At 33.4% G+C, this 18158-nt stretch overlaps 1 protein-coding gene across 1 annotated transcript; it reads right to left on the bottom strand.

The window, feature by feature from the left end:
* Positions 1 to 2171: 2171 nt before the first annotated feature.
* On the bottom strand, positions 2172 to 5385 carry LOC134278917 (frizzled-9-like). The gene has a single exon (XM_062761229.1). The coding sequence runs from the start codon at positions 5040 to 5042 to the stop codon at positions 3234 to 3236; it is 1809 nt and encodes a 602-aa protein (XP_062617213.1). The 5' UTR covers positions 5043 to 5385; the 3' UTR covers positions 2172 to 3233.
* Between the last annotated feature and the right edge of the window lie 12773 nt (positions 5386 to 18158).

The raw sequence follows: 18158 nt of genomic DNA, 5'->3' as shown, positions 1-18158 counted from the left end.
ATATAAAGACTACATTGAATCTAAAATGAGAACAACTTGGGCTATGATGAAAGAGCTGAGGACAATGCCGTTACATCATCACATTACTGCCTGGCCCTTCAATCAACTGAGTCCATCGATTCCCAAAGTAGGCCATCATAAACAAAATATATAAACATTCAAACATTTGTTTTCACAGGCAGAGAAAAACGCTTGTTTGCAAACCCACAGTTAATTTTCAAATCCTTAGAAAAATAGAAATGCGAAGAGTAGACATGCGGCTTGTAAGATCAAAGACTATTATTATGTAATAGCACGAAGCGCCAACGTTTAAAGTCGCATCATATTTGCTTACGATTAACTTCAAATAAACGTTTCTGTTAAATAGTTATATAGTATGTTTTGGCCGTGAGTTGATCGATCCCCGGCTCTGTAATCAAACATTGGTGGGTCGTTATTGTGGTTTCCTATGGATGTCATCGCTATCTCCCTCCGCGCTTCTGTTACAGAACCCAGTTCCTGGAATCTACCAAACCATTTCTTATCTTAGCATCAGTCGCAATGACACATGGACAATCAATAATATAACATCCTTAATGTGTTTTTCTCTATTATATTTTTCACTGATATGCTCGTTCGATTTTTTAACCATTTTCTTGTTGATACTAATCATTCCCTCTATTTCTTCCGTATGAAGCTATTTTCTTCCAACCAATTCATTCCCATAAAAAAAGGAGCTATTTGTGAAGCACATATATTTGTCACGCCTTTCACCCGCAAGGCCACTGATTTACATATATATGTTTGTTTTCTTTTTTCTTACATGGAATTTCCTTTCCATGGAAAAGCTTTGAACTGAAAACCCGTAAATGCTAAAACCTTTCAATTCAGAAGTTTAAACTAGCAACACATAAAAATTAAAACGCTTTGCTGCTTTTTATCTAGAATAAATACCTTTCAAGATTGGTAGTGTTAAGAGACATTTTTCGGTCACCGCGTTATCCGCGACGGGGCAAGAGGCATTTTCATGTGGTTCCATGGTGAAACCTTCTATCATCCCCGGCTCTGACAGTCCTAGGGAGAGTGTCACTTCTGCGAGGTTTGTATAAACACCAACATTGAGAACTATTAAAAGGATTTGAGACATGTTTTGTCAGATAAATATGCATATAAATGTCCATTTAATTTTGCACTAGGAACATACAACGTATAACAACTTTCCGGTAACTGTCGCTCTATAAAATACCAGAGCTGACAAGGTGTACAAAAGGTAAAAAGAACACAAAGCATAAACGTTGGGCATGTACTTTTGAGAAAACTCATCTTATACATACCGTAATCAAACACACGGTATATAAATTTCCTGATCACGAACTTAACATGTATCATATCACAATCTCTGAGCAAGAGGTCGATACTTCCTAATTAATTATATGTAATAATGAATGCTACTTTTAATGAATTTAAAAATTGTTTTTAAATAATTAAAAGAAGTTAGTGTATCATTACATGCATATGATATGATTTTCTAATGTACCTTATGCTATTGACTTATTTATTTTCATTTTCAAATTAATTAAACATTAAAAAGTCATCAGAATTAGTGTCAAATATATCTGTATCTTTAAGCATCCCAATATAATTCGTTTATTATGTACATGTATATTTTATAGTTCAACACGTATACACATACAGACATCCCATTTTGATTTTTTTTAACCAAACTAGTACTAGTATATTCTCGGTTGATTAAATCAACTTTGGATCAGAAATGTATTTAATTAGAATATAATGAGTTGAAGGTGACAAAGAATATATTAATATTCTAAACCAGAGGGCTTGTGAAGTGGTTCTAGGGTTCACGAATGTAAAACAAAAATGTCTGTAGTTTTTGCTGTAGGTCATACACAGTCTTCACTGAAGTGATAGCGTAAAAACAGAGAGAGAAAAAATACCACCCTGGTCAAAGATAAAAAAACAAAAAATTACTCCATTAACTGGAAACAGAACATGCCCAACTTTAAAATTTTTCTCGATTTTATTGTAACAATATTGTTTTCTTACAATATCAACAATGACTAAATAACATTTTTATAACAAAAAATAAAAATTGAAATTCTATTGTAGCAGCAATAGAAAATTGGAGAAAAAACAATAAAAAGCTGCAGTAATGGGGAAACTTAAATTTGTTATATAGAAAGAACTTGATGTCTTTTGTTTTTGACTGTTAATTTTCACCAAATAAAAACAAAAGTTTGGGACATTCCATTGACACCTAATGTGAATTTGAATAAAACAAAGCTCTAAAAAAATTATAATCATCTCCCCAAGATGACAAGGTATATATATATAATTATATTTCACACATTTCTTTCTGAAATGATTGTGGCATAAATGATATTCATACATGTTCAATAACCCTTTTTTACTACTTTAATAAATTCAAACCACGTCACTGCTTTGACATAACTGCCAGAACAATAACACAGGAACATAAAAATTTAAAAATTCTCAAAATCGGTAGAAGTATTTTCCCCTATACAAAAATTAAATATACCTACTTGAAATCTTAAACCTAGTTCGATCTTATTTCAAATGACAAGGTATTCGAAATTACATAAAATAAAATCCAATCAGAAAATTAGTTTTTGATCAGCAATCGACAATTTTAAAACGATACCGTCAAGTGGTCAATTAACCAGAGGAGTCTTGTTATAGGCTAGTCGTCTAAGTATCTTTCCATTGTTATTGTTAAAGCAAACTCGTCTCGAGTTTCCAATTCGATCCGGCGCGAGTACATATGATATTTCTGAACGTACCCCAAAATCTGGAGACCCTTCCCGACCTTTCTATTGTGCCAACTCCAAGCTGTAATTTTCCGATGTAATCGGAGACGTTGCTTAAAGGTGCCTGTAAACTATCTATTCAATGTTCTCTCTTTGAAATGGATCTTTGACACAAACCTTGCTATTAAGTTCGAACAACAAAGTGCAAAAAATGTTAACGAGTTTTTTTAATAATGATGAAGACACTACTTTACGAGAGCTTTTGTGGATTGTCCCAAACAATGTATTTTTAAATGTAACCCAACTTTAAAGAGTTTTTTTCCCTTAAGTACAAGAAACAAAATTGTAGCTTGACAACCTTGTCTACAAAAATAATGTTATGAACACTTGCTCTACAAAATAAACAAAGGAGTTTCTGAAAGACAAAACATATTTTTTTTTACACGATTCAAATCGACAGATAAATTGCTAGACCCTGGAACCGGACGATTTTGAGGAGACCTTTGGCCCGTGGTGGGGCTTCATGACGATCACGGGGGCCGGGTGGTACCCAATGTTCCCGCTACCCCCCACGTTAGATTTCCGGCGGGTGAATCGATTCGAGAAGAAAGTTTTCCAAGAGTTAAGAGTTTTAGAGCTCCATACCCACATTCCACTTGTTATACCCACTACAAGTGACATGAATATCTTTAACATGTAGACTTCAACTTGCGGGATAGACTGGGGTAGGCTACAGTCCTTTCCCCCGTCTTCTGTCTTTTCACAACTTAAAAGTTTAGAAGCTGCCAACCAAACGTCGTAGTTCACCCTCTCATAAAAGTAACATCCAATCACACAAGTAGCTGGCACAGTATATAACACCGAAAAAATGCCAATTTTGGCCATTAGTTTTTCCAGTTTTCGAATATTGGTTCCGTCCTGTTTTAAATTATTTCTAATGCGGAATAATGACACAAAGCCAGAGAGAATAAAGAAAGTTCCTAAAAGAAGATACACTATTAAAGGTGCTAACACAAATCCAGTTAATGCTTTAATATCTTGGTTTCCTACATAACACAATCCTGTTAATTCATCACCATCTACTTTCCTCATGGTTAGAATCACGATGGTCATTATGGACGGGATGCCCCACGCCGCCATGTGAAAATAACTGCTCAGGGTCTCTATTGCCTCCTGGCCCCATTTTCGTCCAGCAGCCAGGAACCATGTTAGAGTGAGAATAACCCACCAGAGTTGACTAGCCATTCCAAAGAAATACAAAATAAGGAAGACAATTATACACCAGGTACTGTCTAATCCTTCCTGAATTATAAATTCCGTACCATCTATGGTTTTGTCACATGAAATAGCATTGGGGCCCGTTATGGCCCTGATAAAAAAGGCAAATGAGTAAATGGCATAGCACATGGAAAGGAAAATGATTGGTCGCTCTGGGTATTTGAAGCGACTGGTGTCGATGACAAATGTAAGAAATGTAATCACAGTGGACAGGCAGCAAAGAGAAGCCCAGGCAACCGTCCAGTACTCTGCGAATTTTTTATCCGCCTGACGAAACATGACGTCCACGTTACATCTAGCGGCACACGTGGAGTTGTCCGTCCCCGTGTCTACCCGGACAAATCTGTCCGGACACGATATCTCCGGGGGGACGTCTGGAAACCTATGCCCTTTAGACCCCGGGGATCCAAGGTTTTTCACTTTTGATCCTATGGGTGAATTTGACATCTTAAGTTTTGTAATAATGTCTAACCAATCAGACGGGTCTTTTTCTTTGTCAAATATTCCTGTGCCGTCCGATATTTTTGGATCATCTGTCATGTTTGGCGCTTCCATGCATAAATTATTCGGTTTAGGGTCATCGTGTTGAGGAAGCTTTGAACAATCCAGCATTGGTGGCCACTGAAAACTGAATTTGGTTAATATAGGTGCACACTTACTTTTGACTTCCAAACACATAGAACGACACACTGGTATAATAAGGGTCTCATCTCCCATTTCAGTACACATTGGCGCGAATTGAGAACACAGAAAAAATCGTAATAATCTTGAACATCCAAATTGCACTAAAGGTGTAAACTCGTGTACCTGTATGGCAGCATCTTTCTGGTTTGTATGTCCAATTAAATTTGGCATTCTTGTAAGGTTGTATTTCATATCCATACACATTGGTATAGTAATTCTCTCACATCGCGCGTGACGGTGAGAAATCTGTCCCCTAGCCCCCGGGATTAGTCCACCGTAGAGGGTTAGGATGAGGGAAAGCACCCACGTGTGCATTGTCGCAAGAAATTTAGTTGACTGCGTAAAAGTCCAACTACTACATGGCACAGATGAAAAAAATAAACAGGACTGTTTCCGTGTGAAGATCAATACAACAGAGATAGCATACTTAGCTGTTTAGTGTATCATCGATGTAAAGTGAACAGACACTGTGTTTGTAGGAGCGATACACCGATCTAATGTCAACCAGAGCAGCCGACCGGAACAGCAAAACACGTTGTTAAATATCCATCCGCACTGTTTACAATTTATGTTCCTCTAATCTGGCTAAAAATAACGCAAACTTCATCTGAGGTGATTCCGTAATCAATGATTGTTCTATTGATTTTAATTGTAGTGTTTCTAGAGCAGTGTCAGACTTTAAATGAGTCCATGATCTACTGCACTATTTCTTATCTTAAAAATATTCTATTTATTTATCCTTCCGCTAGTCAAGGTAGGCGGTACATATGCCTTTGATCTTGTCGCGAGTGAAGAGCTTCAACGTCAATCATAGCTTTTAAGCATTCTCCTGACATATTTTATGAGTAAATTATTCGCCGAACGATAACATATGGGTTTCTGTTTTCGTCAGGTCAACGCAGTGCTTCAATAGAGAGGCTCTTTTGATATATTATTAAACGGACAATAGTTCATGATTTCATTGTTCCATTATGTTTCATCGATTTAACTTTATATATAAATTTTCATTCTTTAAATTTCAGAGTCTTTGAATTGCTTAAAATCAATGTTTGCTTTTCTTACCTGGCCAGCACATTGAAACTTCCCGTTATGTTTTTGGAGCGAATAGGATATGAATACTTAAAAAGGTCCGATATACGTTTACTAATTATTTATTTAAACACTTGAATGGTGTGAATGGAACTGCATAAAGACCACACTCAATAACAGAGTGGTCAGTTATAAATACTATTGATAACTTTTTGTAAAAAATCAAACAATAGTGCAAAACCAAACTAAATTATTATATTGCCAATACTTTTAGTGCTCAGCATATTTTAAATTGATCCATTTTCGTCGAGGAGACCTATCAAAAAAATATACAGGAAAAAAATAAATCCTTGAGAAAAAGTTCATTGTTTGCATGAACCTTTCAAGACCAAAGAGATTTTAATGTTTTATAGAAAGATTTAATTCTTCAGTGGAAGAAAAAAATCATTAAAAATAACGCACATATATTACATCACATTTTTCCCAATTTTATTATTATGAAATACATGTATTGTAAAAGCTAAAAAAAATTCCTGGTGCATATTAAAATAGTTAACAAACAGCCTTTGATAAGGGATCAAATAGAATATCGGGGGGAAGTGGAAACTTAAATATATCTCTCTTTCTCTCTCTCTCTCTCTCTCTCTCTCTCTCTCTCTTTCTCTCTGAAAATTAAAAATGACTATAGAGGAGTATTTACCTGCATTAAGAATGATTAAAAAAAATCGATTTCGATTAAAGCAAAAAAAAAAAAAAAAAAAAAAAAAAAAAACAAAAACAAATATCTACTAACAAATTCAATCTCTCAATTTAAAACTTAGAAACATGCAAGAGAGGTTTATCTGCAAAAAACACAAACGCGCTTATCAGAAAAGGGGGAAAACGCACCCTTAAATTACAGCAAGTCTAATGAAATTGTACTGTTTCAAATATTTTATTAGCCAAATCAAATCATAAATTTACTTCCATCTGATTTAAAAGGTAAAATGTTTGGCAAGCTAGGAAACGGGCCTTTGCCAAAGAAAGCCATTTCCGCAGGCTGATGGTATTCGCCCTCATACACGCGGAGAACGGGGTATTGTTAGGTACCAGAGAACCGCGACTATAAAACACGGTATCACTGAACGAACTGTCACTGCCGTTAAATGGAAGCACCACATTAGGGCCCGACTGAATGCTTTAAAATGATATTGGAATAGTCTGGAGGCTGGAGATAATGGGACGTTTTATGGGGACCTTGATTGAGAATGGCTGGCCCTGTGACATTATTTATACCCAGATTACATTATTATTTCGTCCCTCTTCGTCTCTCGTTTAAAGTTGGGAATTCAACGATAATCATATGGTAATCATTGATAATTTGAGGATGTACTGTAATAGCTATGTTAAGTAACTCCATATCTCCTTTTTTCTCCCTCTCTCAAGCTCCGTGTAATTCGACTGTGTGATATACAAAACTTTATTGCCAGTGTTTTCATGAATAAATCAATTCACGATAAACATATGTTTCTTTGTAACTGGCATATCATTACCATAGCTAATGGTCAGAAACATATTTAAATTGCACCTCTTGTAGGCTATGTAATATAAAACCTGATCGTTGAAATTTAAATACCAGGGTGTAAAATTCTAGAGCCGACTGATTCTGCTGCTTTCTAGTCATTGAGAAAATAAGATACATGACAGGAATGTAGGGCATATGCACATTTGTACATAAAATATCAAGGGGTATATGTAAAGCATATTGCCTAGTGGCTCGTTTTGTCAGAAAACAAGCAATCTCTGACTTGACCGCAAAAAGGAACTTTCCTGGTTTACAATGAATTTCACTGATGCATGTGTGTTCTGAAAATTTTAAAAATATATTTTTTCAAATGTATTTCTAACATTTGCTTTTTAAAATTATAAATCTATTGATGTACAGTTTTGAGCACATTTTGCACTCTTTTCCCTCTTTTCGGAGAAAGGGGGGACATAATAAATAATATTTTACTTTTGATAACCTTGTTCTCTCTCTCTATCTCTCTCGTTTCTCTTTCTTTTCCCTCTCCCCTCTCTAGCTCTCAAAATTTTCTCACCAGCTATTGAAGGAACACGCTTTCGGTATGAACTGAACTGAATGTACATTTTCCTAATAGAAACCAATTTTTTTATTGGTCTCTTTCTATAGAAAACAGTGACACATGTTCCAATGGTTTTGCAAACTTAAAAAAGTCGTATATATGCACTTTTTTCAGGTGGATAATGAAGACACAATATCTTTTCTTGTATCTTGCAGTTCAGAAGAAAAAAAAAAGTGGATGCATTTCTTGTTACTGTTTGAGAAGGCGTGAAGCCCCGTGGTTATAAGAACAAAAGTATTGTGTTGTAATTCAAATTTTAACCACAACAAACTCCAAATATTTAGATAAAATCGTCGCTTGAATTGAATTTATATCAAAATATTTGTGTTTAATTAACCAAATCGAAGTAGCTATCAAATCAGCAATATTCCTCGGTTAAAGCTCTAACTCCACTGAAGCGTGATTACAATACACCCCTCAGTGATAATCAGAATAATTGAATTGCGGGCGTGAAAATTAAAGTGTTAAAATACAATTTGATTCTTTCCACCTTAGAATAAAAATGCATTTGGTACAGTCTGAATAGAGTATAGACCAGTGCAATATTAAAAATAAGACTAGTTTCTTCTTTTTGTGTTTTGTGGCTTGTTCTTTGCGCGAGCGAAGTTCAGTTTAAATTTACAACAAATACGATTACTAGATATCACAGGTTTTTCTTAAATTTCCTAGATATCACAGGTTTTTCTTTATTTTTTTTTAAGAGACTTTGGATAACATATATGAAAATATTTGAAAATAACACAAGGAGAAGGAAATAAGTAGGAAAAAGAATCCATACAAATTATACAACTGTCAGAGTCAGGAAATGGATCAAAATAAGACAAAGCAAGTTGACTAAGCGGAAAAATTAATGCTAAGGGATATTAATGTAGAAATATTTCAACATGTTTTCTTTAAATTTTAGTGGAAAAAGGCATCAAATTAAGAAATATTTGTCTTAATCATTAATGCCTGAAGGACTGCAGATTATGACATAAACTATTAAATAAAAAGAATATTACGTTTCTTCATCGTTTTATATAACGCTAAAGACACATTGATAACCCTTACATGACGAGATAGCGTCCTTAATCGACAGAAAACATTTCTATGATGTATACTACTCATAACCAAACGCGACGGCAAATGTCTCTCTCGTGTAAAAAAATAAGTATGAAAAAATTGTAAAATTTATCACCTGAGTCAGATAAAAGAATGAGGATAAATGATATAACGAGAAGGGCCTTAGCGGGCCGGGCAGGGCCCGTCACTCTGCTGACAGTAAATTTATTTAGCGAAGTAAGAATACTGGATTTGACCATAACATCATAACTGCTTATTCAATAAAAGAATGACTCATTAATGACCGACAAAAAAGATAAAACTTTTACCTAACCTAGGTTTCAAAGTATGTTCATTTTTCTTTGTTAAGTGACTTTTTAAAAAAAGGAGGACAAAAAGGTGCATGTCAAAGATATTTCGCTTTGCTTCTAAATGATTTGGAACTCACGAGAAACATCCTATCTTCCCTTAATTTGATAAATGTGTCAATCTATAAAGAAATAATACTGTTCTTTAATTTCTACAATAGCTACTCCGATATTAAGCGACATGTCATTCTGAAACACAATATTGAACCAATAAGTGATAGAGGAATTGATTCATTAAACTCGACTGTATGGAAACATTTCATTATATCCGGGTTGAACGCTATTCATTATGTAGACCTACAAATACGAATATTAAATCCGCAGCCTATTACCACTGTTTGGAGACCCTCGATCAATACCTGTAATTCCTTTACCCACACGTTAAACAGGTAAAAAGGACTCCACATACTTAGGACGCTCAGGCGATGGCAGGTGCCCGTGATAAGGGGTGCCCAGGTCTGATTAATGCATTAAGAAAAGTTTGATCTCGAGTTAATCCACTGCAGTATTTTAAAACAGCTTCATTCGATGACATTTGTCCCAGCGAAGAGAAGACCTCCCTCAGGTTCGCACTTTGCCCTCGCTTTCCTGAGTAATGCTGTCGGAATGATATAAAATAAATTGCCAGGATTTTTACACAAATTATAATAGTACGGCGGCATAGGGGACCTATTGTGCATTTTGGGATAAAAGCACCATTTTTGGCACAAATATAGACATTCACAATGTAAATAAATCTGGATATTGGGCCATCTCAGAATCACGCCCTGACGGCCATGACATCCATTTTACAAAATGGCCTCTTGAAATTATTTATGGTTAATATTTCCTAACTTATTTCACAAATTTCACAGACTATCATGGTTTAAGATAGTAAAAACAGTACATTAATTACTATTCAAAACTTTTTTAGTGCTTATAATAAAGTATATGCATATGACATCTCTTTCTAACATGTACAGCTGAACTTTGCCACTATGTCGTAAGATGAGAAAAAGGTAAGTAAATTTCACACATTCCTCAACCTAAATTGATATTGATTTAAGGATATCCAATCCTCAGCCAGGAAGGATAACCCCAAAAATTCATATTTAATTTGAAATGCATCAAAATGTAGCTTGAAAATGAAATTTTTTTCATGCAACAATTTTCATTATATTAATCTTAATAAGATTCAAGGTTTCTGGAAGTCTTAGAGAAGGTCTTATAAAAGTTGACATTTGTACCCTATAAAAGGAAAAAATATAATACAGTTTAAGAGAAATAAGATTTTCTTGAATCCAGCCTTAGATACCAATGATTATTAGCATGATATAAAATGAGAAGTGATTTGTGGTGTCTTGCAATGATAGCAAAAGCCTTTTACACTATGTATTATACAATACATGACGGAAACAGAAGACAAAAAAATACCAAATAAGTATAAAAATCATGACAATTTCTCTGAATACCTGGATACCCATCGTTTTTTAACCTAAAATATATTTGTTGATCAATTTGCAATTAGAAAATGCACAGCTGATATTCCTATTCGTTTTTTCTGCAAAAATATTGGAGATTTGACGATTTTCCCTATATAATATGATTAACTTTAATCTTTACCTTAGAAGAAATACTGTGGATAAATTTACATAACTCTGTGGATTCTAAGATACTTTTATGAGTATTTTTGATTACTTAACTGCTTATTTTATAAACCTGAGGATCGGACTACCTTAATATATGATCCCTTTTAGATATAATTTAATGATACAAAGAGCTTATAAACAGTTTATCTAGTTATCGATATCATTTGAATTTAATGTAACAGTCTTATCTATATTCTTGATATACTTCCCATATAGTCACAGTTACAATATCTACAATGTTTTGATATTATAAATTCTGTATGAAAAAGCTACTGACTTTAAGCAAGGCAGTAAACCCTGTTCATGCGAGTTTAATGCCTTCCTAAAATCACAAAAGCGTCCATTTTATTGTCTATTAGTAAAAAAGTCTCAGCAGCCTGCTTCAATTGGCTCTTGCTATATACATGTACATGAATGCATTTTTAAACTTAATATTGCTAAAATTTTGATCGAAGGAAGATCTGCTGACTCTTCATGCAATGATATAAACCATTCATTACTGTAAAATCACTTTTTATTGGCGATAACTTATTTACACGTAATTACGCCAGACACTTTGCTCGCGAAATTTTAATTCTCGCCAATGATTTTATTGAGCAATAACCACAATTAGTGAAAATTTTGTTTCGCTTATCAAGAGTCAATGACTATTTCGCGAAAACAAGGTGTTGCCAAAATTTAGTGATCTACAGTAATTAGTATATGTCGTTTGAGCCTCGGGCTACATATCCTCATTGAAAACCCTACGTGCATAGAAGAAAATCCTAGAATAAATCCTCCAAAGAATGAAACCCCAAAGAATGGAGACGAGCTTGATACTTATGTTAAAAGAAATCTTCGAGGTTTCCTTGTTTCATTTGTAAGACAATCTGGAGAGGAGATTCTTCTCACATCACAGTGATGTCAAGCCCTTCCATCCGGTTATTCAATGGCTTTAATGTTTTAGGGGTGTTTAAGATGAATAGAAATAAGTCCAAACAGAACGAAGACTTTCTTTGACCAAATATTTCAAACTTATCTTTCCAATTCTCTTCAGACTTTCCGCAGAATGGTCTGCAAGCTCAATAAAAGTCAGAACTAAGAGGTAATGCATGTACAGTGCAGCTCTATGTTTCACTGGGATTGCTAGTCATTGATCAAAAAGGAGATCAAACACCTGTAATAAACAAATTAGGTATACTTGGGCCATCTTGAAACATCCGTATTAATCTCTGGTCCACCTACTTTCCTTCAGAGAAGAGCTGATGAGATTTTTTGTCATCCTTGATATGTGCATTCATAAGATTTTGTTTCAGATCAATGAGAAATACAGAGAACACTCTCTTGGTATCCATTTCTTCATTGCTTACTTTGGGGTGTTCTGATGTTTCGCTTACATGTAAAGGTGGACAACAGATTGCAAGCTCTGTAAGAGCTGAAAGTGATCAAAGCTGTAGACTTTTTGAAGGTCAATGCATACAGTAATTAATCTCAAATATTCAATGGAATGTTACAAATTTGGATCAGTCAGCAAACACAAATTTAGAGAGTCAGCAAACAGGACACTCTAAAAAAAATTAGAGTTTGGATCAAATAAGTAAGCATCCCCTGTCGATCGGTAACATAGCTGTGTGCTCCTTGTCTTGATGGGTAAACGCAAATATCCGTAGACAATTCAGTGTGAAAATGGTACCTGGTGGTAGAGGGGGCTACAAAGTGGAATGAATACTTAAAACTTCTTCTAAAGAACACAGAGATTTGGTTTATTCAAAGATATGCTATCATCCCTAGGTCTCGAGTTTGAGCCACAAGAAAGGATCAACGTTTACATGGGAGTATATGAAAACTTGAAATCCACAAGGTAGAGACGATATGCTCGTGAGCTTATTTTGAATAACAAAGAATATGCGTGAGAAAAGTACATCTGTTGGATAAACCAAAGTTTGTGTTCTTTAGAAGAAGTTTTAAGTTTTCCCCTAGATATTCACACCACTTTGTAGCCCCCTCTGCCACCAGGTACCATGATTTTAACAAGCTTAAATTAATCAATGATTTTTAAGAAGTTTTTGTTGATCAGTAACCTCCCCTTAAACAGAGAAAGTGTCACTGGAGTAAAACAATCTTCAATCAAGGATGACACAATCCAATGCTTCAGTTTGCTTTGACCTTAAATTTGACATAATATAAAAAAAAAATGAAAATTTAACGATGACAAGCTCAAAGAAAGTTAATGTACAAATTATCTTGCTTGAGCCCTAAGCACGGATGAGTTTTAAAATTATGAGCACATATACAGAGGTATTTATAAACTTTTTTAATCCAGTACTTCTATAGTTTTACAGAAGTATGCTTATTATTGTGGCGTTTGACAGCCATTTTGAAAAATGGTTGCCAAAATTGTTTATGATTGATCAATGAAGTGGCCCAATATCCAAAAATGTTTGTAATATATTGCTCTATCGATACACTTAATCTGACACTTTTATCACAAAATGCACAATTAATTGAAAATTTTCAGCTATGCCGCTTGACTATAATACTGGTTATCAGTCCCATTGTAGATTATATATTAGTTTTTCATTGCAAATCAATGTATATATTTATTACAATAGTTGAAAATAGTTCACAGTCGATGTCACACAGGTGAAAATAATTATAAAAGAAAAAGAAAATGAAGTTTCCAAAATTCATTTAACAATTCATTATTACAATATATACGGGTTTTTTGCCAGCATAGACATATTCATAGTTTGACACGAATCTTTTCTGAATATCAATGATGAGGACATCTTCACCGATACTGGAGAGAGGAACGTGTTTCTCCTAATAAGTATGTGTCTGTGCCTCTGCCGACAGCGATTACGTTTTTATGGACCAAAAGAAAAGAAGAGAATGAGTTTATTTTTATGAAATTTCTCTATAAAACCACGATGCAACTTTAACAGTATTGTGTCAAGTTACCTTTAATTCAGTTTGTGTCTAATAATCTTCTAAAATATAAATTTGGGTTATTCTGAAGTGCAATAATTGGAGAAAAAATCATGAAATACAAAAATAAACTCAACGTTAAATGTAAAAGTGCTTGTTTCTCTGTAGTTCATTAATTGCATAAAAAGTTATGAATAACAAGATAAACTCAACTTCTGTCAAAATTCATCAAAAAGGACACATCATCTTTGGCATAGAATAATGTTTTTATAGGAAATAGATGAACATGTATTATAATGGAACAAAACATAATTAGAGAAAAAATCTCATGGGAAAGGAAAACACTAGCATAAATTTCATTAATCATTATTTTATCTTCCGAAAAAATGGCTTATAAATTTTGGTCAAAATAAAAGAAAAGATAATGCAATAGCTGTTTTCTTTTAAAGTTTGGTGAGTAACCTAATACTGAAGGTTAACACAAACTATGCTAAATGCATTACCTGACATGAAAGCTTCCTTGACCACCTGAGAACTACAAAAACACAGAATCCTGGCCTATGGTACTGTAAGTGTATCTCCACCCCTTCTTGAATTTTTTAGAAACGATAAATTAACAAATATACATGAATTCCTCGTTTGTCATAACAATACTTGGATATATTTAAATGGCGAATTTCGAAGTATTGGAGGTGACAGACAAGGGATTCATGTACGGGTATTTGCTACCTTATCATGTCTAAAAATTCCTACAAGAAGGGGGGGGGGGGGGTAGGGTACATGTGCATTAACATTGGTCAGGAGTGTGTGGTGAGAACCACGTGGTACAAAACGGTCTAATTCTTAAACGGTATTTCAAGTTGTCGGAGCATTCGGGGTGACAGAAGATACGCTCTTGTATTTATAAGGTCTAGTACATCTGTATTTAATTTTTATAAGGTCTAGTACATGTATATTGCTAACCCCCCCCCCCCCCCTCATTTCTTTTAAAACATAAGACCGAGTCAGTTTTAACTTACTTTCACAGTCAATTTTTTTTACACGTAAGCAATATATGAGAATTTACATATGTTTTCACAGAAAATATATGTGTGGAGGGGGGGGGGGTCACACTTTTTCAATAGTAAAAGATTAATTTGGGTTAATTAGGAAAAAGGGTGTGGAGGTGGTGCAGCCCCCATTGCCCCTTTCACGCCCTGGTCCATTGACACTACATTCTTGGTTTAAACACCAATTTTAAGAGAACAATAATTTGTTAGTTCTGTTTCTCCAAACCCCAATGTCTTGGATACAATTTCAGGATTAGGTCCATTGGTAAGAATCGTTTCAGTTTTTGCAGTACTTTTTGCTATTCAAATACATCAACCTTCTTTTCATCTTGACCTTTCCTTACACCTTAACCTCACTTTTCTTGAATTAGCATTTAGCTTATAGTTTTAAAGAAACCATTCAAGATCGTGTGCTAATCAAACTTTATAAGTTGGTAAATACTGAGATGTAAGACATTTAACTTCATTATTTTTTTTTACTTTGACCTTTCCTTTCACCTTAATCACTCTTTTCTAAAAGTACCTCAGTTAAAAAAAATTTAAGAACAGTGTTATCAAACTGCACATGCCGCTACATACTGATGAGAGCCATTCGACTGCATCAATATTTTCTTTACCTTGACCTTTCCTTTGAACGATCACCCTTTTTGAAATTAATGTCAAACCCCGTAAGTTTAAAAATACTGATATAAGCTATTCAACTGCATCAAAATTTTGACCTTGACATGTCCTTTGATCTGACCTTACTTTTATCAATTTGTGTTTACCTCAGCATTTAAAAAAAGCATTCATGGTATTTTTTTAAATTAAACTTCACTTGGTAAGCATTTCAACCGCATAAACATATTTGCCCCTTACAATTACCTTTCCTTTGACCTTGAGTATATTTTTCTTACATTTGTGTTTAGCTCAGTTTTAAATAAACCAATCGAAACATTTTATTAAACGTAATATATTGAAATTTAGATATGAGTTAGAGTTATCCAACTGTAACGTTAACCTATTCAATTACGTATACTGTAACGTCAAGACGTTTGACCTAGAATTGTCCTCTAACCTTGCCCTCACTGTTCTTAAATTTGCATTTTGTTTAGTTTTTAAGAAATCATTTAAGATATATTTATGTAAGCTTATGCACTTATACATGTACATAATTTGCTGAGAATTTATAATCTACATGTATATCCAATTTTTACAATTCAATCTATTAAAAGAATCCATCCATGATTTTATCATCAAATTTCATACACTAATGCAAATTTTTATGGTGCATTACTTTTATATCTTCGGAGGGGCATTCATGTCCTATGGACATATTTCTAGTTTTTATATCATAACGAACTCCTGAAAAGTTTTAAAATGACAAAACTTCAATGAAAATTTTGCACTTTAATAAAACTTTTTTTTTTTACTTGAGATGATTTTTCAAAAACAAACCGAATTTTTACTCAGAACGGCATATCTTTGCTCAACGCTAGAGTAAAGTTTTGTGTACTCTTATTAATTTTCTGATATTTGATGAGACTAGTCCGTGCAAATATAATCAAAGAATGAGAGCTAGATTTCGATTGAATATTTTTGTCGAATAAAGTGGCTTGAACTTTGTTGTTTTTTAAAGAAATGAGAATCATTAAATTGGAGAAAAACGTTTACATCTCAGTACGCTTAGTCATTTTTCTTTTTACCTTTAAGATCTGTAACTTATGAAATCATTAATGATTTATCCTCAAGTCAAACTTACAAACTTATAATTAACAGAGTTTTGATCTTTAGGGGCTTACTCACATACATGTAGATCAATCATGATGGCATTATCAGTTATAAAGACCGAATTCAAAAGTAAAACATACTTTTCCCTTTGTTGGCCAAGACTTAGACAATTAAATATGGTATAAAAATTTGTTTAAATTCAGATCATAAAGTCTTTTATGAAAAAAATAAAATTTATAATTGTGAATGATTAAACTTTTTTTCACAGTGTTAATTTATAGACCCTGTTGCATAATTATTTAAACACTTTAATGTAAAATCATCCAAGACAACGTGCCAAATTTTTAATTTTGTGTTTTTCAGTAAGACAGAAATATTTATACCAATCAAATTAATTCCATGCGCAGCCATCTTTATTGATAAAGAAAATATTGTACATACATTTTAGTGACATATAGGTCCAATGGGAAATTGTACACATGCCCCTATAATTAAATATTTACTTATGAGTACTTTTAAATATTTAAAATTTGTTACATAAAATAAACCATTCTAAGGCATCATTTTCCCGCATGGTTTAAGAAAGACACAATTCACAATAATTTAAAAGTAATTATTAAAATCTTTTAAAAGTTAAGATACTGTAGTCTATGAATGATACTATTTTTTTTCTTAAATATTCTCCATAGTTTACTATTGTATCAAGTACTTTCACAACTTTACATTGTATTTATATATACACTTGCACCGCTCATAAACGAACTAGAAAAGGCTGGATAAATTGTTCAAAGAACGATAACTTCAATTTAATAAGCGTCATTTTCAGGACGCATTCTTGGGGTGTTAAAAAGATAATTTTGAAAAAAGTAAAATACTGTTTTAATTTTTTTTTATCCCCAACCCCAACCACAGGAGAAAGGTCCTGTGGCAAAAAAGCGTCTGTGTGTCAATAATTTGAATCAGTCTAGGCCTCGTTTTACAAAAAAACATCTAAATCAAAATGTAATTATGCAAATACTTCTCTTCTTACATTACAAAATAAGCTTTTAGAAAAGGTTAATTCCTTTTGAAAAGAATTTTGAAAGATATATTTATCTAAACAATTTTTAACAGACACATAACTTTTGTAAGATTTTACAATCAACTGAATAAGATCTTTTTAAAAACGGGCCTTGGCTATGCTTTTAAAAAAGGAACCTCCCCAATAATGAATTTAAAAACAAACAAAAAACCTCAAAAAGAATACTGTTTATTTCCTGATGGTACAGGATTGTTACTCTGAACACAATATTTCATAATGCCACTCAAATTCATATAAATGTTCTTAGGTAAATCACAAATTCAAATCAATTAATGTGTCACATTTGTTTATATACACTGTACATGTAAATCATCATAAAACAAAAGATGAACTTATTGTATGTACGTAAAGAAAATGTCTTTTGTTGACTAGATACCGATATGCTAAATTTTGAGATTGTTAAGTAAAATGTTGAGCAAATGCTCAGACTAAATAATGTAAGAGATTCTTTATAGGTTCTCCAAACTAAATTTAGACCTCAATAGTCCCTCTATT

This window comes from Saccostrea cucullata, unplaced genomic scaffold (genome assembly GCF_032062105.1).
Source record: "Saccostrea cucullata isolate Sc308-1 unplaced genomic scaffold, CSIRO_AGI_Scuc_v1 ctg1817, whole genome shotgun sequence".
NCBI lineage: Eukaryota > Metazoa > Mollusca > Bivalvia > Ostreida > Ostreidae > Saccostrea > Saccostrea cuccullata.
The sequence above is the reverse complement of the archived record's forward strand: the minus strand, read 5'-3'. Positions and strand labels throughout refer to the sequence as shown.

What these genes read in the sequence shown, in the direction of transcription:
- LOC134278917 (XM_062761229.1), bottom strand. Translation starts at nt 5,042, where the DNA reads ATGCACACGTGGGTGCTTTCCCTCATCCTAACCCTCTACGGTGGACTA.